This window comes from Fusarium odoratissimum (genome assembly GCF_000260195.1).
Source record: "Fusarium odoratissimum NRRL 54006 unplaced genomic scaffold supercont1.38, whole genome shotgun sequence".
Classification (NCBI taxonomy): Eukaryota; Fungi; Ascomycota; class Sordariomycetes; order Hypocreales; family Nectriaceae; genus Fusarium; species Fusarium odoratissimum.
Genome location: NW_022158721.1, coordinates 292,061 through 312,124, shown reverse-complemented (window position 1 = coordinate 312,124; position 20,064 = coordinate 292,061). Strand labels below are relative to the sequence as shown.

At 48.6% G+C, this 20,064-nt stretch overlaps 8 protein-coding genes and 1 non-coding gene across 10 annotated transcripts; 6 read left to right on the top strand and 3 right to left on the bottom strand.

Annotated features, from left to right (window-relative positions):
* Positions 1 to 5,290: 5,290 nt before the first annotated feature.
* On the bottom strand, positions 5,291 to 6,324 carry FOIG_14160 (uncharacterized protein; the record flags this gene model as incomplete). Its single annotated transcript, XM_031215365.1, has 5 exons — positions 5,291 to 5,533; positions 5,591 to 5,654; positions 5,703 to 5,965; positions 6,026 to 6,211; positions 6,322 to 6,324. 5 exons carry the CDS (start codon positions 6,322 to 6,324, stop codon positions 5,291 to 5,293), a joined length of 759 nt encoding a protein of 252 aa, XP_031055083.1.
* A 404-nt stretch (positions 6,325 to 6,728) lies between these two features.
* Positions 6,729 to 7,894, top strand: FOIG_14159 (uncharacterized protein; the record flags this gene model as incomplete). The annotated part of the gene is made up of 2 exons (XM_031215364.1): positions 6,729 to 7,353; positions 7,398 to 7,894. The coding sequence occupies 2 exons, from the start codon at positions 6,729 to 6,731 to the stop codon at positions 7,892 to 7,894; spliced, it is 1,122 nt and encodes a 373-aa protein (XP_031055082.1).
* Positions 7,895 to 8,261: 367 nt separating this feature from the next.
* FOIG_14158 (uncharacterized protein) lies at positions 8,262 to 10,337 on the top strand (the record flags this gene model as incomplete). The annotated part of the gene is made up of 6 exons (XM_031215363.1): positions 8,262 to 8,405; positions 8,454 to 8,996; positions 9,053 to 9,761; positions 9,814 to 9,925; positions 9,974 to 10,190; positions 10,239 to 10,337. 6 exons carry the CDS (start codon positions 8,262 to 8,264, stop codon positions 10,335 to 10,337), a joined length of 1,824 nt encoding a protein of 607 aa, XP_031055081.1.
* A 179-nt stretch (positions 10,338 to 10,516) lies between these two features.
* FOIG_14157 lies at positions 10,517 to 10,588 on the top strand. Its single transcript has one exon. It is a non-coding gene; the product is annotated as a tRNA-Asp (tRNA).
* Positions 10,589 to 10,883: 295 nt separating this feature from the next.
* FOIG_14156 (uncharacterized protein) lies at positions 10,884 to 11,744 on the bottom strand. The gene is made up of 2 exons (XM_031215362.1): positions 11,459 to 11,744; positions 10,884 to 11,384 (listed from the first exon to the last, which is right to left on the bottom strand). Exons 1-2 carry the CDS (start codon positions 11,724 to 11,726, stop codon positions 10,939 to 10,941), a joined length of 714 nt encoding a protein of 237 aa, XP_031055080.1. The 5' UTR covers positions 11,727 to 11,744; the 3' UTR covers positions 10,884 to 10,938.
* A 1,892-nt stretch (positions 11,745 to 13,636) lies between these two features.
* Positions 13,637 to 14,845, top strand: FOIG_14155 (uncharacterized protein; the record flags this gene model as incomplete). 2 transcript variants are annotated; one of them, XM_031215361.1, is made up of 2 exons in its annotated part: positions 13,637 to 14,284; positions 14,350 to 14,845. In XM_031215361.1, the coding sequence occupies 2 exons, from the start codon at positions 13,637 to 13,639 to the stop codon at positions 14,794 to 14,796; spliced, it is 1,095 nt and encodes a 364-aa protein (XP_031055079.1). In that variant the 3' UTR covers positions 14,797 to 14,845. The 2 variants fall into 2 exon arrangements, with proteins under 2 accessions (XP_031055079.1, XP_031055078.1); XM_031215360.1 differs by having other exon boundaries at positions 13,637 to 14,296.
* Positions 14,846 to 14,862: 17 nt separating this feature from the next.
* On the bottom strand, positions 14,863 to 16,130 carry FOIG_14154 (uncharacterized protein; the record flags this gene model as incomplete). Its single annotated transcript, XM_031215359.1, has 4 exons — positions 14,863 to 15,257; positions 15,307 to 15,374; positions 15,422 to 15,801; positions 15,849 to 16,130. 4 exons carry the CDS (start codon positions 16,128 to 16,130, stop codon positions 14,929 to 14,931), a joined length of 1,059 nt encoding a protein of 352 aa, XP_031055077.1. The 3' UTR covers positions 14,863 to 14,928.
* A 989-nt stretch (positions 16,131 to 17,119) lies between these two features.
* On the top strand, positions 17,120 to 18,512 carry FOIG_14153 (uncharacterized protein; the record flags this gene model as incomplete). The annotated part of the gene is made up of 3 exons (XM_031215358.1): positions 17,120 to 17,174; positions 17,233 to 17,810; positions 17,867 to 18,512. The coding sequence occupies 3 exons, from the start codon at positions 17,120 to 17,122 to the stop codon at positions 18,161 to 18,163; spliced, it is 930 nt and encodes a 309-aa protein (XP_031055076.1). The 3' UTR covers positions 18,164 to 18,512.
* Positions 18,513 to 18,561: 49 nt separating this feature from the next.
* FOIG_14152 (uncharacterized protein) lies at positions 18,562 to 20,046 on the top strand (the record flags this gene model as incomplete). Its single annotated transcript, XM_031215357.1, has 1 exon — positions 18,562 to 20,046. One exon carries the CDS (start codon positions 18,562 to 18,564, stop codon positions 20,044 to 20,046), a length of 1,485 nt encoding a protein of 494 aa, XP_031055075.1.
* Positions 20,047 to 20,064: the final 18 nt, after the last annotated feature.

Here is a 20,064-nt window from a genome sequence, read left to right as displayed (position 1 = left end):
ATGAGCGGAGCTCCTCGAGCATGACAGCCCGTACGATCCTGCGCGGCCCCGATGACTGGATTTCATGGATCCAGGAGATCGAATTACAAGCTGAAGCTTACGGAGCCTGGCCGAGAATCGACCCAGAGCGTGCCGACCGGGATTCTGACAAGCCAGAAGAGCCAGTCATAGAAGACTTCGAGACATACCAGAAGCGTAAGCTCACCGAGCATGAGATCAAGGTAGGCAAAACGGTAGAAGGGGAAATCCCGCCTACGAAGCCATCCACCGGCGATCTCAAGATCTTCTACGAAGCCTATCTCTCAGCCTTACCGCACCTGCAAAGACAGCATAGGCAGCGCGCCACCGAATATTCACGCATCATGGCCCATATTACGGAGAGCGTTGACTCTAGCATCCTGACTACAGTGCTCAGTCAAGTGAAAGAGGATCACCCCAAGGGCTATACCATTCGTCAATTACTCCGAGGCTTAAAAGAAGATCTCGCACCGAGCATCTCTACCACGATTCGTGAGATCACACAGCGATATCTCAAGGTCCTCGACGATGCCTCCAAAGCTCGACAGAGCCCCGAACAATGGCTGCAACGCTGGCAAGAGGCCTACGCACAGGCAAGGCCATATGAGATCCCTGAGATCTTAGGAAACCCAGGTGTTGACCGCTTTTTGGAAGCCGTAGAGAAGAGGATAGCCCCTTCTTGGGCGGAAAGTGAGCGAAACGCGCTTCTCAAGAAAGAGAAAGCGAATGAGGAGACTTCCCTCACCGAGCTAGCCAGTGAGCTACGAGCTGTTATCAGAAGAACCCCAGTTGGCAGGGGCTACGCGGTCCACGCAACCCTCGGCAACCGCTCAGATAAGCCAAAGAAGCATGTCAACTGCCCTTGCAAGCGCGAAAACCATTGGTGGAAGGCCGAGGAATGCGCCCTGCTCATCTACGCCGTGACCGGCACGGCACCTCGGCACGTAAAGAAGCCCTCTGACGGTGAACTTGATCGCATGAGAAAAGAGCTTGATAAGCCCTTTTGGAAATGGTTGAAGCCAAAAGTCTTAAGGAATGGCGGTGAGGCAAGCTCCCCGGCTCAAGGAAACCCTGGTTCCTCCGCGTACCCCGGAAACCTTATTAATTTCATCCTATCACCCTACATCTTAGCCGAAGCCGAGCGTAACATCCAGCTCCACACAGCGCACAAGGGACCCCTTCACCCGCTTACACGAAGCACTCTACTGGACACCTGCGGCGCTACGCACTTGGTGAACAGTATAGCCATGCTCGAAAAGAACTCCTTTATCCCTACCTACGGGGACTATGTGGAAGCCGGTGATACAAGCTTTCCTATCTTAGGAAAGGGGACTAGGGTGATCCACAAGATCGTGAACGGCCCCTCGGGGACGAAGACCCAGTCCCTGACTCTAAGCGATGTGGTCGTTGTAGAAGGATTTCACACGAATATCGTCTCAGAAGCCCTTTTGAGGACGTCAGGAGCGTGGTATTCAGGCTTTGACTGCTCACTGCGATGGGGAAACCCCCAGGAAAGCGTAGTTCTTATTCAGCTGCAACGCAAGTATAACGTTCTCATACTCCAATTTAAGCCTATTTCTGCCTACTCTCCTATAGACCGTCCTATGCTCGAAGGTGTGATTCCGATCAGTAACGAGGTGGTTCTCTGGCGCGATAGCGCAAGCGTAATGCAGTTCTTTGCAGCACGAGCTTGGAGATCATCCCGAGATACTAGGAAACCGCGAGACGATGGCGAAGCCCTCTGGCACCTTCGAGCAGGGCATCTAGGGAAGGAGGCACTGCAGAAGCTTGTGAAACATGCGAGGAACGTGCGAATTACCGGAATAGCACGCATCAACTGTGAGACTTGCGCTCGAACATATGCAACACAGGTTATTAGTCGCCGTCCATCGGATGAGCGCTCCCCAAGGCCTTTTTGGCGGATCCATTGGGATTTACAAGAGTACGAACCGGGTTACAACGGCTCCCGTTACCTTCTGGTCATCAAAGACGAATACAGCGGCTGGCTATATGCAATGCCACTAGCTAACAAGAACGGCTCAGTGGTCTTTAACGCGTTATTCCAGTTTGAACGCTGGGTAAAACGTCAGTTTGGACTCGTGATTTGCAAGATACGCAGTGATAACGAGCCTGCCGTGATCCATGCATCAGGAAACACAGACTTCCTACGATGGGTGCGATTTGAAGGCCTAGAAGTAGAGCTCGCTCCACCACACACGAAGGAATCTAACGGAGGCTCGGAACGAGCAGGAAAAGAGGTATCTGAGAAATCCAACGCGATGCTAAACGGAGCACAGCTACCCCATTCGCTGTGGCCGGAAAGCACACAAACCTCAGCTTTCCTGCTCAACATCAGCCCAAAAGCCACTAGGGGATGGCTATCACCTATAGAGGTATTACAGAATTGGTTCAGGCGCGAAGCGCCGTTACAGATAAGAGAGCACACGGCAGACCTTAGACCTGATTGGAGCGGCGTGTATGCCTATGGCTGCCGCGCATACCCATTGGATCGGGATAGGGAAGCCGGGACGCATAGAAAGGCGTTTAAAACGAGCCCCAGAGGCCATATCGGGTACTTGGTAGGCTACACAGCGCATAACATTTACCGGATTTGGATTCCTCGGCTTGAGAAGGTCGTAGTCACTCGCAACGTCAGGTTTAATGAGCATATCTTTTATGAACCCACCAAGGAACGCTCAGAGGAGCTTCCGGAACGGGTATTCAAGACGTGGATCCTAAACCTCGAGGAAGACGATGATGAGATTGATTTACCGGAAAGACCTATCCAAGTTAATACGTCTGAGGATTTGAACTCGGGGGTAGAGGTGACTAAAGCGCAACAGAGCAACGCTGACCCTCAGCAAAGCGCTAACGAGCACCAAAACCAGCATGCACCGATTCAAGTCACTTATGGACTTCAAACCCCAGAGGAAACACCAGAGCCTACGCGCGGGCCTGACCCCGAGGGGGATGACAGAAGCATCGCAGACACTTACGCAACATCTGAGAGCTTCGCAACAGCCGAGGCAAGCGAGTCACCAAGTGCACAACTACAGACTGAGCTAGAAGCCCTCGGGGGTGCGGAGGAAGCACCACAAAGCCCGGGATCCCCGCTACAAGCACCGCTAACACCGACGGGTGATACAATTGTAGTTGCAGGAGATCACGATGAAGAGGATATCCCTCCATCACCTCTTCAAGAGTCAGATAATGATGAATATACTGACCGCTCGACCGCAAGGAATCCCCTAATTGAACATCCAGTTGCTAAGCGCACCCGCGCAAGACAAAGCGCCTCAGAAGCGCAACAGAGCACGGCAACCAGGGGTCGAGTAACCCGATCGCAATCTCGAAAGGCGTTTCAAGGATTTTTCATGATTGATCACCATAAGGAACTTTGGAAGCCAGATGAGAGCGCAAAAACAGCCTTTTTTATGTTCACAAGCGCGTTATGCGCCCGTTGGCATGCTCGAAGAGCATTCAGGATAGGAGTCTATGCTATACTAGCTACCAAGAAGCCAAGTGATAAACTGCATCGAGACGACCTTCCTGAACCACCAAGGACATACAACGAGAGGCAAAACCACCCCTTGAGTGAGCTGTTTTCTATAGCAGAGCACCAGGAGGTGGCCAAGCTGCGCTCAAAGCGCACATGGAGGCAGATCCAACGCTCGACGGCACGATCAAAGATACTGCCTCTAAAGTGGGTTTATACCTACAAATTCGATAAAAACGGTTACCTAGATAAGTGCAAAGCGCGAATTTGTGTAAGGGGCGATTTGCAAGAGACTGCTACGATAGAAAGCACGTACGCCGCGACCCTTGCCGCACGCTCTTTCCGCTTGGTCATGGCCTTAGCCGCTAGATTTGACCTGGAAATCGTTCAACTTGACATAACGAATGCCTTCGTCAACGCTGAACGAAGCGAGCACGGTAGACCAGTTACCTGTGAGCTGCCACCAGGATTCAAGGTTGCCGGGATGTGCATCGAGCTTGATCGAGCACTATACGGCCTCAGGGACTCGCCACAACTTTGGTTCAAGACCTTTACAGCTGCATTGAAGAAGCTTGGTCTAGAAGCCAGTAAAGAGGAGCCCTGCCTCTACTATTCTCCAGAGCGAGACGTTTTCCTAGTCTTCTTTGTAGATGATATTCTCATTCTCTATCACCGCGATACCCCTACAACAGCTCTACAAGTCATCGAGGGACTCAAGAAGCGCTTCGAGCTCAGCGAGAAGGGTAACGCGGAGTGGTTCCTCGGCGTAAGGATAGTTCGAGATCGCCCCGCGCTCAAAATCTACCTTAGCCACGATTCCTACATTGAGAAGATCGCCACGAGATTTGGTATTCACACCAAAACAACCCATCCATCAATACCGCTTCCTGTAACACCTTTTCAACCTAATCCGAGCGAGGCAATAAAGGAAGAGGTGCTCGTGTATCAAGAAAAGATCGGTTCTCTGCTATATACGGCTATTATGATACGACCCGATGTGGCCTTTGCAGCTTCCCTCCTATCTAGATACCTGACAAATCCCTCAGAGGAGCACCAAAGAGCCGCTGACCAAGCGCTACGCTATTTGTATCTCACCAAGCAATTCGCCCTTCAATACGGAGGCAGCAACGAGCTACAAGCTCTGCAGATGGCTAGCGACGCATCATTTGCTGATGATGAGAGCACAAGAAGGTCCTCTCAAGGCTACCTTATTACCTTATTTGGTGGCCCTATAGTTTGGAAGGCATCTCGCCAGGCTACGGTCACTACGTCAACAACAGAGGCAGAGCTGCTCTCTTTGGTACAGATAGCGAAGGAATCAATGGCCCTCAAGCGACTTTTCGACGAAATGAGCTTCAATCCAGAGGCCCCTTGGAATATTCACTGTGACAATCAGCAGACCATACGTTTGGTTGCGCTTGAAAGCATGAGAATAGATACCAAGCTGCGCCATATTGACATACATAACATGTGGCTAAGACAAGAGTATCAGAAGGGCTCATTTGAGATAACATATCTTCCAACGACCAATATGCCTGCGGATGGGCTCACCAAAATCCTATCAAGGCAGCGCTTCGAGCATTTCAGAGCCCTTCTAAACATGGTCAAAATTGAAGTCACAAAATCATAGGCACAAAGACATTGGGGCGAACACATATCAATTCACCCGCGCAGGCCAGAAGGTCAGCCGCGCTACATATCACTACCGAGGGGTATCGTCACGCTCCAGACGCCAAAAATAACCACTACCAACCAGACCACCAAAGCTCGAAACGCTCAAAGCAGGGCAGACAGGGTTTTGATGATCTTGCGAGCAGCAACTTTCTGCTCAGCGGAAGAGTCACCCCCATCCCCTGCGCCTTCCTCCTCAAAGCCTTCCTCCAAGGCCCGTTCCGCCGCTTCACCGATCGTGACAAGGGGCTTCGTAGCCTTGTCCCGAGCACTGTAAAACCCAGCAGTCTCAGAGTCGTACAGGGTGTCAAGCTGCAGGCGAATAGCAACCCGGGCATTGCTGATCCTCTGTACACAAATGTTAGCGCAGAACGTGGGTTGCAATGCTCGAAGACCAAAACTTACGCTTTCCTTGTCGTCAAGAATGGCTTTCTTCAAGACCCGAACAAGAGGCTCAATCAGGTTGGGACTAGGTGAGAGGTTAGCTATTTGCCAAATCAAGCAGGAGAATACGTACACAGGCTCGCACTTGTGACTACCACTCTCATAAAGGGCACAGCGTTGAGCGCGGCGAGTGGGATCACTCTTGCAGTGCTCAAGTTCACCCTTACCAGCAAGGCAAGAGCGCACACAACCCAGGCAGGGGAGCTCGTAGTGGTCGTCGGTGAAGGTTACGATAGGGGGTAGGTCTTCGTCGGCGATTTCGAGACGGTCTTCCCAGGTGCGAGGGGCCAGTCCCTTCTCCTTGCGCTCAGCACGGTCTTTATCGCGTAGATCTTGCTGTTTAATAAGTGGTTAGCGCATAGGAAATAGGTGAGAAAAGATCAATTGGGTACTTACGCGAACCTGAGCCCGGGTACGCTCGCGCACAAGCTTCTTCTTGGGCGATTTGACGGGGGTAGTCGGGGCAGCAGGGGCGCGGGCGGACTTAGTAGCGCGAGCGCTCTGCCCCTTACCAGAGGTCTTGAGGAGCGCGGCGGCACCTTTGCCACCAGTGGCCTTCTTGGGGGTACTGCGAGTACGAGCCTAAGATCAATTGATGTTAGACCAGAGCATACCAAAGGGTAATGCGCGAAGGTATCGAGCATGCGCCCCATGGTTGCGCTGCTCGAAAGCCATATCAAGAAATGACTTACCATTTTGATAGAGGGATGAGGAAGAAAGGTCTCACTTGGCGGGATGAAAGGGGGGTATTTATAGTTTTTGGAGAGTGAGTCACGGACCTACAGGTGTTTTTACGCTCACTTTCACTTCCGCGCACTGCAAGATATCTACAACGCTCATTTTCGGATTTTACTATGTACGATAGAGCATCCAAAGCCCTTTTCAAAATGACTTTGAATGGGGGGTGTGTCAAAAGGTGGGTTTGGCCCGATTGGTTCGCTTGACCACCTATGGATCAACGCTCCATTGGTATATAAGGAGCCCTGCCAGCCCCCTTTTAGCATAGAATCAAGGCTCTTTTAACCCTCTCTTATGTGACCCTCTGCTGTGCGTGCCACACAAACTCCTCCGTCAATGTTTTCCACTGTCCAAACAAGCTATGACCAATAGTTTCTTTGGCTCGATCCAGAGTGTTGGGCTTATCACTGCGCCGACGATTGGCGGTGCTCTGATCGATGCGTTTTCGTGGAGGGCTTGTTTTGGTGTTAATCTGCCGCTGGGCGTTATGTGTCTTGTCTTGACGGCTTATGGAGTTCATGAACAGCATCCGCGTCATGATGCGCCTGTTCTTACTCTGAAGGAGAAGGTCAAAAAAGTTGACTTTTTTGGCACGCTGTTGGCTGTACCAGCTATTACCTTTCTTCTAATGGCACTGCAATGGGGAGGCACAAAGTTTGGCTGGGGAACCTGGCAGATCATCGTTCCTCTCGTTGTTTGCGCTCTTCTATTCGTGGCGTTTGGATACTTGCAGTATCATCAAGGTGACAATGCTCTTCTACCGCCGAGGATCTTGAAGCAGAGGAGTATCATTGCAGGAATGTGGTACGGTGCGTGCTGCGAGGGAGTCTTGGCCGTGACTGAGTACTACATGTCTATATACTTCCAAGGCGTACGTGGGTATTCACCTACAAAGGCAGGTTTGCTTGCACTACCCATGGTTGGTGGCCTGGCCATTGCATTTATTATTTCTGGTGTTGGCACTACGTGGATTGGATACTATTACCGTAAGTCTCCTCCAAGCTCTTTAAACCCATACTGACAGCCCCAGCATTCATGTTGGCTACGAGCGTTCTCACACCCATCGCATCCGGTCTTCTCACAACACTCGACCTCGAAGAACAAATCGCCAAAGCCGTTGGCCTCCTCACATTTCTCGGCTTAGCAGTCGGTCTCGGTCTTCAAGGTCCCCAAGTGGCTCTCCAAGCCGTCCTCCCCATCGAAGACGTATCCCTCGGCGGTGCAGTCATCACCTTTGGCGCAGGAATGGGTTCTGCTTTGTGGATTTGTGCTTCAGCAACATTATTCCAAGATCGCCTGTCAAAGGAGATCCAGGACGCTGCGCCCGGGACGAATACTACACGTATTCAAGAAGCAGGTCTGTCGAAACTGAGAGAGTCAATTGGTCCTGAGAGATTGAAGAGCGTGCTGTCGGGTTACGAGAACGCGGTTGTTCAGACGCTGTATATCCCCTTGGCATTGGCGCTTCTGAGTATTGTTGGTGCGGTAGCTATGGAGCGCAAGTCCATCAAGAAGAAGCGCTCTTAAGCTAGTGATAAGAAGAAGGGATCTTGTCCGCGGAAGTACGGAAACAAGGCTGTTCCCGTGGTTCCACTTGGACAAGCATAAATCTCTTGAAATAGTACGTCATAATTTCGTAGCGCTACCATCCATGATGACAAAGAGGCAGAAAGGTTCTCGCCCAATCACCATTCTCGTAATTTATTTCCGCGCGCCTATTTCCGCCATTTTTCATCATGTCACATCCCTTAAATGATTCGTTGAACACTTATTTTCGTCGTCCCTTGCCTTAGCTCGCCCCTATCGCACTTCTTCTATTCACACAATGAAGCAGTACCGCGCGTGATCGGATGGTCGGCGGATGACTCAGTGAGGCCTTTAGACGAAATCGCTCATGGCATTACCATACCGACCTATAAGGGCGGCACCTCCCAAGGCGGATGCAGTTCTTTCAAGGACTCCCGTCAAGCGAGCTGTGTCGAAGCGATCGGGGATCATCAAATCAGCCTGCTTGGAATGCCGCAAACGGAAGGCAAAAGTGAGATTCTCGAAAAGCATGGAACTTCTATGAGCTAACGGATGGCAGTGCAATGGCAAAAAGCCAGTTTGCGTGAGCTGCTCGAAATACGACCGAGAATGCGTTTACGATTCGGACATCAGGGAATCGCGAGTGAGGGGCTTACAAAATGCGAATGAAAAGCTCGAAGAAGAGTTGGACGCTGCGAAGCTTTTGCTGAAGCAAATGGCCAATGGCTCTGCTGAATTGAGAGATGATGTGTCTGAGTTACTGGACCAAGAAAAACAACCATCCGAGATAATAGAGTTGCTGAAAAATGGCAGAGTTTACGATCACGAGATACCCCAGGCGGATGATAATCGAACTTCGAGAAATTCGAACGATCCGATATTTCAGAAGACCAGCAGTGACATCTCAGGAATAGGCCATCCGCACCCGTTTCCAGTGGAGGAGTTCGAGTATTCCATTACAAAACCGCCAACCATGCAACAAGAAGAGTCATCGTCAAATGAAGACTCCTGCGTGATGATGGAGTCAGAAAATTGCACTACAGAGCATTCTACTTATATGTCAAATGAGCAGTTAACCGAACGGAGAGATTTCAACGCCCCAGTAAGATGCGACCTCGAAGCCATTTTCCGCCTCCTGGGCACTAACAGCCTTTCTAGTCTTGTATCAATAGCGGTGAGGACACTACTCCTGACTCATCACAGCCCTTCTATTCCCAGCCATCGATGTTCTCGACGACAGAAAGTCTGGTGGATCAATTACCGGCGTATGAAAACAATTACGGAAGAACAACAGCTCATCAGGCTGAAAGAAGGAGCTTGTTCTTCCAGCCGTTGTTCAACCATAACGACTATTATCTTTCTACCTCAATTACTACGCCCATACCACAAGAAATCACAGACCTGGGAACTGGCAATGAGGATCTTAATTTGGCAGGGGCCATGCAAGATGTTATCGTAGATGAATATTTGCCAACTCAGCCCGACAGCCAAGTACACGAGGGGCTTGGCGATACATCGCTTAGAACTGACCCAAGCTACAAGAACCACTTTGGAAACCTGGCGCTTTCGAATAGTATCAGAGCCAACGGATATCCAAGGCATATACAAGACGCGCAGATACGCAACATCTTCCTGCCGAGCTGGGCTGCTACAACACTCAACACTGAACTGGACCCCGGGGACATGAGCAATGCATTCGGCGACATATATCAACAGGCCACGAGCCTTCTCAAGAAAGGAGAGCCTGTCAACCGCGTGATTGGAGACCATCCAAACATTGCGGCATTATATGACCAACACCAATTTGACAGGTCGTGTTTGTTGTCGCAATGGGCTGCTCGCATGGTTCATAGCGTGAAATGTCAGGGTAACTAACATGCCCTGCAAATGACTGTGGTAGAAACTTATGGTTGACCTAGGATATGACTTTACTTGCTTTGCATCCATGAATGTTTTCTGGTACATGATGCGGTGGATGATCAACCCGTCACCGGAGACATACGCCGCGATGCCAGAATGGATCAGACCAACGTAAGTCAACCTGATTTGTTTGACATTTTGTATATTGATGAATTGCAGAACCAACCAGTTATTTACGCCTCACATCAGCATGGCCGACTTTGTCCTCTGGCCTGCATTTCGCGATCTCGTGGTGCAGTTACCGCAGCTTCAGGAGCGTATGGCGTGGTTGGCAGATATGTCAATGCATATCCGGTGCGAGTGGCCGTATGCGCTTGAAGATGCATTAAAACCAGATCCAGTTAATGGAACAATTGATCTAACTGATCTGGCCAAGGTACGTTCTTCATCTTGACGACTGGGTTGATTATACTGACTCTTGCAGGAGCATGTTTGGAGCCTAGGATCTTGGTCTGTTGGACCGTCGTTTAGAAACTTCGTGATGAACGCGGATGCATACCTTCAAATTAGGAATGGGCAATAAATGCATTATTAACTCAAGTAATGAGCAGCGATGTATAAAATGGTGAAGTTGCTGTGCTTCTTAATTGGTATGATCCACCACTGAATGCCCTGAGGATGAATAAATAAAACCTGTATATACTGTATTTGCAGCTCAGTTCCCATCGAATCCTCTCACTACAGCAGGTTAAGCCTGTTTCGTCTTCCGTAGTATAGTGGTCAGTATGCAAGCTTGTCACGCTTGAGACCCGGGTTCAATTCCCGGCGGGAGAGTCGCCACCTGTAATATACAGGAATTTCCTTTTTTATAAACAAGCCACTTTTTTTGCATATAGCTTATGGATCATTAGCATTAAGCTGTTAAAACGACAAGTTCTGAAACATTAACGGGATATCCCTAAAACGTCTTATCTATAAGAGGAGATACTTGGTTACTAACAGAGCTTTAAATTGGCTGCATAGACATTTCTAGAGTTAATAAACCCTGAACTATATTTTTTTGGGCATGGAATCTTCTTTGGTCCTTAACAACACAGACTCAACGTTCACTGAAACCCGACCCTGATTCCCATGACATATGCGAACCAAGGTCATTTCAAGACATCTATAAATTATTCAACTTCTTAGTTTGAGTTGCGAATATACTCTTCGGCTTCTGGTATGAATTCGTGTGTAGTAAATTTCACTTCATCAATCCTTTCCGACTTGATTCCAATCTTTGAGTTTAAAACCTCTTCGAATTCCTCAGCCCACCCATCGTTGTTCCAGCCTGAGTCGATGAAGTCTGGCCGAAATGTCATCTGCTGAATAGGTCCTCCAAGGGAACCACTGACGGGAAAATACACGCCATACTTCGTCCGGCCCAGGCATTCATCGTCATCAGAGGGGGTCGTACCAAGATGCGACTCGTCGACGCCGTCGGTGACGGGCAATACCCATGTTGCAACCCCATTAGGCGGGAATAAACGAGCATTCTTCTGCATCAGTTCGCGGGAGCGGGAAGACAGTTTTGCCGCTACGCTAAGGGCACCCCCGAGGATCTCATGATGTTGTCTGTCCAGGGCGGTACCTACGAAAGGAAAGGATGAGCATGTAGCTAATATGTGAAAAGGGCTGCTTTGCGAATGTGCGTAGGGGACTTACCGATAAACTCAGAGGTATTTTCTCCAGCCTCCTTCATCAAAGCGTTCTGAACATCCCAGAAGAGGACAAGCCTCATATCTGTCAAGTGGCCAATGCCGTCCACCGATCCGATTCCAACGGGAAACGACTTGCTTGAGGATAGATGCTTTTCCCAATAGCACGGTTCGAATCGAAAGGTTGCGACTAGCCTCTCATCGCTACAAAGCTCAAGGTTGCCCAGCAAGCTTGGTTGAGGGTCGTATTTCTGTTTAGTACTGTTATTTCCCATGTTGAGGTGGATATAATTTGTGCTGAAAAACACAGCCTAGCACATGGATCGTATATTATCTCTTTGAACTAATGGACGGTCACAACCATTACAGATGATCATCACGAGACCGCCTGTCTAGACTGGATGATATCGTTCAGCTCTACATGATTTGAGACAGTGTGTGACAAAAACCGGATTCTCCATCAAATGATGCTTTAATTCTGATTGCTATTGGTAACTTACAGACTGGGATGGCTTTAGGTGGCGTTTAACTTGTCTTATATGCGTTTGATTAACCTCTCAGCTGACCTGCACATCACGAACCGAACGTTACCAACTGAATTAACTTTTGGTGGCAGTCCAAACTATTCCCTCAATTTTCTATTGCTTATCAAAACGCAAGATGTCAAGCTGCCAGCCGCAGCATTAAGCCACAAGGAAGCCATCGCTCACGTATCTGTTGCATTGCTCGAGTACCTATTGGCCAGCTGCCGAAGCTCTTAGAGGAAAGTGAAATTATTGCCAGCCTATTGCCGTGTTTGGTTTCGACGCAAGCCTTGCGAAAAGCTTTAAAAACGAGTTTGCTTAACTGGCTATACCTACTATAGCCATATTAATGGGAAAGCAAGGCAGATTTCGGCGCAAACTGACAGAGGTTTAATGTTAGGCAGCTGACCAGATAGCGGATGCACAGAGCCATCGGGCATTCAGTAACACTTCTAAAAGCCAAGAGTGCAAAAATTATCCTCTCGCACCACCAAGTGACTGGCTGAGCCGCTTTTGAGTTACTTGCCTGCACTTATCAGCCTATCATAAGTGCCACTGACTGCCCGATGACCTTGTGCTTCTATTGCTACATGGCCAGCTGCCCGCTGCCAAGCCCTTTAAGGTCAGTCTGTGCTAAGGGGCTTTTTATAGCTGCAGATGGTCAAGCAAGCCGTTTTAGGGGTTTTAGCAAAGAGTTCGGAATCCGGGAAGTGGATGCGGGTAACCCAGCGACGTGCACGGACCAGATTTAGCTCTTTTTGTTGTATTACATCGAATTACCACCACGACTCGACTGCGCACAGTAGGCTGTCGACGCAAACAATGATTGTCAGGGGGAGTTAAACTGAGAGGAGTTATCAGTGCACGGAAACCTAAACCTTCTACTGGTATTGATATCCAATACCAGTTTTGGTGGCCCGTGCACCTATCTTTTTCCATCTCCTGAAATCCAGTAGGCAAATTCGACTTGGGGTTCAAAGCCCACCAGCACATTTTTCGGTCAAATTAAATTATGATCTCTTCTTTAAGGTTCGAATTAACGTTCCAAGTCTAGTCCTATAGTCTAAAATCAATTATTATATAATTAAATTACTTTACCTTATTTTACAGGGGGTTAACTTGATTTTTAATAGGGGTAGACTTGAATTTTAAAAAATAAATTAGTATTAAGGTAGACTCTGTTTTGATAAGGGTTAACTTAGATTTATAATTAGTACTTAGTTATCTATTTAAGTAAGAAAATACTTTGATAGCAGTGCGTCAAATTTTGACTCTAATTCATCAGCGTCTATTGCCATTTACTTCTTTCTTCTACATTGCTCTATGTCGCATCAAGTCGCAAGCATCCCTCTGCAACTTGTGTTGTATTACTGGTTCGACTCAAGGATACTTCTACCGGCTATGTCGAATAAATGACAGCTGCAATGTTCATACTTCGGAAGTCCCGGGCAGCAACGTCTATAAAACAAATTTCAAGGATAAAGACTTCAAGCCTTAATCGATCTCTCTTCTCTCTAATTTAGCGCTGTACTGCGACCCTCTCTATGCTGGCCGCTAAGTGCTTATGCGTCATCATGACGAATATTAGATTGCTAAATGATTTTTTAGATTTGCCCAACACTACCTTGCGATAAGGTAACTTCACTAGAGCATTCTACACAATGGACATTGCTCAGACCTCTCCCAAGAGTGTCGCACACACGGAAACCTCCAAGCCAATTCGGGGTGTGAGTTTCGGCACAAATCAACCTCCCGATGCAATCCGGCAGCTCATCCGCCGGTGGCTTACTGACGAAGAGGCCAACAAGATCTTGTCAAGATTCCAGAAAGCATGTATGACCAACCGCCAGGTGCTGTGGAGCGGCATGTTGCGTGAACACGCCCAACAATGGGCCGATGCGCATGCATTCCAAACATTAACAACCGCGCTTGGTCCACTTCTTTATCATGGTGATCCGAGTCCTCAGACACAAGCCCCTCCGAGATACATCCATGGTACGTCTATTATCTTCGCATGGTTTGTTTCTCAGGGTGACCTTGTTACTGTACTTTCGCATCCTCCACCCCTTCTCTTTCACCCTTCGGGGCAATCGTTTTATCAACTATATGAAGAGCCTATCATCAAGGGCAAGATTGGGAACCGGCCAGTTGGAAGGATTGACACGGCTCATCCAGTCATCGAGGTAGCGATCGATTTCATATATCAGATATGGCCACATAATGACTCGTCGCTTTGGATAAAGAAATTTGGGATCCTGGATATCGAGTTGCCATGGCGCAAAACCAAGTTACCTAAATGTAGTGCGCAGGTAAACGTTCTTGTAGCGCAAGACAGAGATACGGGTCTAGCAGTTGTTTACTAACCACTCAACAGCAGCCAGGAGCGACCGTCAGGCCAACATCACCACTGACTTCGAACAGAGCAAAGGCTATAAAGCCTTCTAACAAGTCAGTGACGGATACAAAGAACATGACGGTAAAAGAAGGAGGACAGAAAACGAAGAAGGCGTTGAGGGCAAAAGCGAAGCAAGAGAAAAAGCCGGTAGCCAAGGAGTCATTAAAATATGAGACTTCTAGGGGCGAACAGCTGTTGGGCAAACTCGCAGGGAAGCAAAGTGTTGGGAAGAACGAGACGATGAAAACAAGGAAGAAGAAAAAGAAACAGAAAAGGAAACATGAAGTGGCATGCCAAAAAGCCCAAGCTCAGATCAACATCAAGCAGGGGCAGAAGAAAACAGTGACAATGGTGATCCCCAAAGGTAGGAAAAAGGCAGCAAAGGCTGGGGCGAAAGTCAAGTCTGTAGGGAAGAACAGTAAGTAATTAGATTATTATTACAGCTTTTGCACCTATATGAATTCCTTGTTTTGGCTTAACTGTGTATATGCATGTGTTTAAGATCAAGGTATTATTGTTGTTATCCTATCTAGACCTATCTTTCCGAGACATCGATAACTAATATTGAGAACGAGGCTTCTCTATCACTGATATCTGCTCGAATTCTTTTGTAACCCTGATTATCTGCCTTGTGCTCTCATCATCCCTGTCGCTCTCTCGATCTTCGCCCGCAGCAACAGTAGCTCTAACATCCCCACCATAAATCGGATGATGCTTCCCACGAACTTGGCCAATAGTGACGAGGTTTATATCATCGGTCCCTCTGGCGTATGAGCTGTCGTCTTTTCGTAGTGCCTTGAAGAGCTTTCGAAGCATAGGCATTGATCCGGCGATGATGCCAAGGCTGCATTCTACGACTGTCCAGAGGATAATATTCCCGATGCCATCTGAGGACTAGTCAGTCAAACTCTAGATATACTAGATGTGGATACTTACAGAGCTGGTCGGATGGTTGAGAGTATGCTGGCGAGTATGGGAGCCGGATGATGGTCGCAACAGATGCTCTGAAAGGATGTTAGTAAAGGTCGAGGTACGCCGAGTGCAAACTTACAGAGCTCCAATACCCATCACCACATTCGCCATGATCTTCAACGTCCTATGCATCTGAACATTCCACAGAATGATCACTGGTAATATAGCAACAGACCAGTCGACCACAATGTTGATCCCCGAAACAACATAGGTTAATACTGAGAGTATACCTTGATCCATACATGTTCCTGTGCTTGGGTCCCACGATGCACTGAGCGGTCTGCACCTGACAAGGCCGATAATTCCTGCTACCAGTGTAATGAGAACTGTCAAACCTATCAAGCCCCAGAGAAACATCTTTATTCTCTTATTATCCGTGACGCGCAGTAGCTGAGCGCAGATGGATATCTTGATAAACATAGAGCTGCTGATATAGAAGATCTGCCAGAAGGTCACGGCCTACACGCACTGTTAGAAGTGGCACTTAGCAAGCTTGCAAAGCGTACCTTGAAACCCTCCATCACCATAGCCGTGCTGAGCTTAGAGTCTGGTGTCCCAATCCCGGTAAAACTGCCCCAGATGACAACTCCATTGTGAACCAAGTTGAGAGTCGCTCCAATGCACATGAGCCAATCTTCAAGTCCGAAGCAGTGATGCGTCACTCTAACCCAGATTCTCAAACCGACAACAACGAGAATCATTGGCGTGAATATGACAGTGACAGCGAGAAGCGCTGCAGCGAGCCCAGCCGGTTTGACTGCGTGCCATGCTTGCGAGGCGTCTGCCATAACAGGCAGGTATTGTGTAGAAGCTCAATGCAGGACAATTCAAAACGAGGGTCGTTGAATGTCAGGCAAGATGGGATACAAGAGTACTTAGCCATACAGCTCATGTCCGCGAGTAATTACCGTAGTCGGTTGGATGATCAACCCTGTTGATGTGTCGAGCTTTAGCCAAAATGCTGCCAATTATGCACCGGAAGACCAGCATCAGCTCCTGGTGTCAGGAATTAAAGTTTACTAGCTTAGAGAACCAACAGAAGCCCAATGAGAGAAGAGGCAACAAGACGACAGTAAGTCGAACCTGGCTATCAATTCGCTATAACCCCGTTTCAGATGCATCTTGAACGGCGGTAAACGCGTAGAAACCACTAAACGATCCTTCCTCCAAGCGCATTTAACCTCAAAGTCATTGCTCTCATCCCCAGACTCAACTTGAACAGATCTGGGACCCTTGCAAGCCGCGAATCCTTGGCTTCTGCATCGGGGTTAGCTGTTTCCCGGAACCAACATGAGGGAGTATCCGAAGTGGGCTAATCTAGCCTGAACGGTTTTGTGCACGAATAATAGAGTATATGGTAACAGGGAATTGATACGAACGTCAGGGGAGCGCATGAGAGGCTGCGTGTGGCCTGATGATATGATCTTGCTGACAGGTAAAATAGTCGGGCTTCTATGAGTGATGGGAAGTTCATCGTTCTAAAACTTGTGAGTATAATTTATCAGGAGGCAATGTAATCGGCCTCCATATTTCGATGGAACTAGCCGACTACGTGTTTAAGATCGATCCCAAGCAAGCGCCGGACCGAGTGTGATAAAGGTTCAAACATGCAGCTTTAACATGCCAGGGTCCAATGGTCCACAAGCTGAACTCAAGGGTACTGAGGGGTTTAACAAGGATACAAATAAAGCACGTCCCTCGATACGAAGTAGCGATCTTTGTTTTTGCCCCTCGATCGTTGTGTTGTCCGTTTCTGCTTTCAATTGAGCTGATCAACATGTCAGTTTACGACGTCAAGGGCAAGAATGCCATTGTTACTGGCGCAGGCTCTGGTATGCCTTATCTTCTCATTGCCTGCATACAAAATGGACAATTGACATCGAGCAATAGGTATCTGCCTTGCCTTTGCCAAGCAGCTTCTTGAGAATGGGTGCTCCGTTGTGATAGCTGATCTCAAGCTCCGCCCCGAAGCAGAGGAATTCGTCAACAAATGGGCGACCACTGAGGGCGGCAAGCCAACCGTCCACTTTCAAAAGACCGATGTTAGCGATTGGGCCCAGATCTCATCTTTATGGGACGCAGCGCTTGAGAAGCTTGGCCAAATCGACATCGTCTGTAATGGCGCTGGCATTTACGAACCCCCATCAAGTACCTTCTGGAACCCTCCCGGAGTGTCGTCTTTATCTGAGGATAAGGCCGACGGTAATCCGGGAGTATACAAGACCTTCGCTGTGAATGCATTAGGTCCAATAAGATTGGCTCAGATTGCTATGGACTATTGGCTACAGAACCGCAACGTGCAAGGGAACCTCCTTTGGGTCGCCAGTTGCGGAGGTTACCTGCACTCCCTACAGACGCCTCTCTACTTCGCTAGCAAAGCAGCCATTGTTAGTTTCGTAAAGTCGTTGTCAACTGTACGCAAACGATTCGGCATTCGGAATGCCGCCGTTTGTCCAGGTGCCGTACACGTGAGTGCCTTCACCAAGAAGCTTCCCTGTAAAGCCTTCGCTAATCATCCATGCAGACGCCCATCTTTCACCCAGAATACTGTCGTGACAGAATGCCACCAGAGACTCTGGGACTTACCGCAGAACAATGCGCCAACGTCATGTTCCAGGTTCTCACTGAACCGAAATACGGCGATGGAAACATCGTTGAGACGATGCTTATCGGGAACAGAGAGAGTAATTCGGTCAATGTGCGAGAAGTTCCTATGGAAGCGCTATATCCGACTGTGGTCGCTGGGGGATCGCATGATGGTCTTTATGAAGGGGAAGAGAAGTTGGCGAAGCAGCTTGCGGAGAAGGGAATGAGAGAATGAGGCAAGATAGCCCTATATTCAACAAAATAATGACCTTTTCTCCAACCATTCGTGCTGATTAGGTCATAACTAGTAAGCGATGTGCTTACTGTTGGCAGCTGATCACGCTTACGCTTGGCTTTGAGGCATTGCGGATCTGAAGCGGGTTCTTTGCGGACTCTATGCGGATTCAAGGGTCATATTACTCGAGTTTGTCAGCAAGAATATTTTAAGACGAGTATCTCGTTACATTCGATAGATCCTTTGATGAGGATATGACGTTGTTGGGCTCGCTGATTTGTCATGCCAGAATGGGAACAATATGATAAAGATCTTGCTTATGCTCAATAGTTCAATCATTCCTCCTGCCTGCATCAGAACTCAATCTGCTCGTGATATCACAAAAAGAAAAAGTCAAAATGAAATATTTAATCTTCTCGCTAATCCTTTCGGCATCATTCTTTGGAGCCACTAAAGCCCAGAACCTTCCCCCAGCTTTGCCATTCTCAACAGGCTTCAACTCCTCATTCTCGCTCTCTTCACCCCAGATCAAAGACGCCAACCTTTCAGAAACGGTAGCAAGCAGTGTCAATACTGTCATCAACTTTCATCAATCTAGTCTAGCGAATGGTGGTCCAAAGCAAGATGACTTCTACAATCTTGCTGACAAACCGGTCAATCTTCGACCTGGCCAAGTTCTCAAGGTGCAAGAAGTAACGGACCCAGCACCATTCTCAATTGCACCGGGCTCTTCCCTCAGCAGAATTCTTTATACGACGCGCAACTTTAACGGGACGATTATTCCTGCCAGTGCATATATCCTCTGGCCGTTTCTGCCTCGTCAATTCGATGAGAAGTCTAGTGGCAAAGCACCGGCTGTTCTCTGGGCCCATGGAACATCTGGCTATTTCATTGACTCTGCCCCATCGGCTCACCGAGGTCTCTACTACGAGAACGTGGTCCCATTGTCACTCGCACAAGAAGGCTATGCAGTTGTTGCGCCAGACTATGCGGGTCTTGGTGTAGACAAGTCGTGGGACGGAACTGATATTCCACATCAGTACTTTGCTACACCTGCTGGTGCACAAGACACTCTCTTTGCGATGGAAGCTGCCCTCGAGGCATTCAGCAACCGCCTTAGTGGGGAGTTCGCAATCATGGGCCATAGTCAAGGCGGCGGCATCGCCTGGGGTGCAGCGGAGGCACTAGCCAAAGGAAAAGATACCAGTGGAAGGAGGGCGTTCACGGACCTTGTGAAGGGTTATGTCGGCACTATCTCAATAGCACCCGTCACAAAGCCGTTGACTACTCCTCGACTTTTCAGCAGCTACAGTGCGTCTGTGGCGTTGTCAAGCATCTTTCCTGACTTCAAGCCAAGTCAATGGTTAACGCCACTGGGAGTTGCTAGGCAAACGCTGATGAAGCAGATCGGGGGAAGCGTTGCAGCTGGACAGCAGCTATTTTTCACTGAACGACAGAGTGCATTTGAAAAGTCGAACTGGTACAACTCTTCGTATCACGCTGCTGCTTTTGAAAAGCTCGGGATTGTCGGTAACAAGCCATTCGCAGGTCCTCTTTTGGTGATCCAAGGCTCCGAGGATTTCTTCATTGCTGCTTCGACTACCAATGAAACAGTCGCCAATACCGCCAATTTGTATCCTAACAGCTCATTGAGTTACATGTATGTCGATAAGTTTGGCCATACCCCCATCATCTCAGGTGTCCGAGGCCTCTGGATGGCGTGGCTAGAGGATAGGTTCCAAGGCAAGAAACACCAAAAAGGACTTGAGAGAACATATGTCAATGGATGGCTAGGAGATGACAAGCATTTCTTTGGAAGTAATGGTTATCTCCAATGGAGTGGAGCTCCAGAATATACCTATCAGAACCCTGGTGCAGTCTAGCTTCAAGTATTGCATCGA

What these genes read in the sequence shown, in the direction of transcription:
- FOIG_14156 (XM_031215362.1), bottom strand. Translation starts at nt 11,726, where the DNA reads ATGGGAAATAACAGTACTAAACAGAAATACGACCCTCAACCAAGCTTG. An exon ending in AAATACCTCTGAGTTTATCG is followed by an intron (nt 11,385 to 11,458) that starts GTAAGTCCCCTA and finishes TTCCTTTCGTAG; the next exon opens with GTACCGCCCTGGACAGACAA.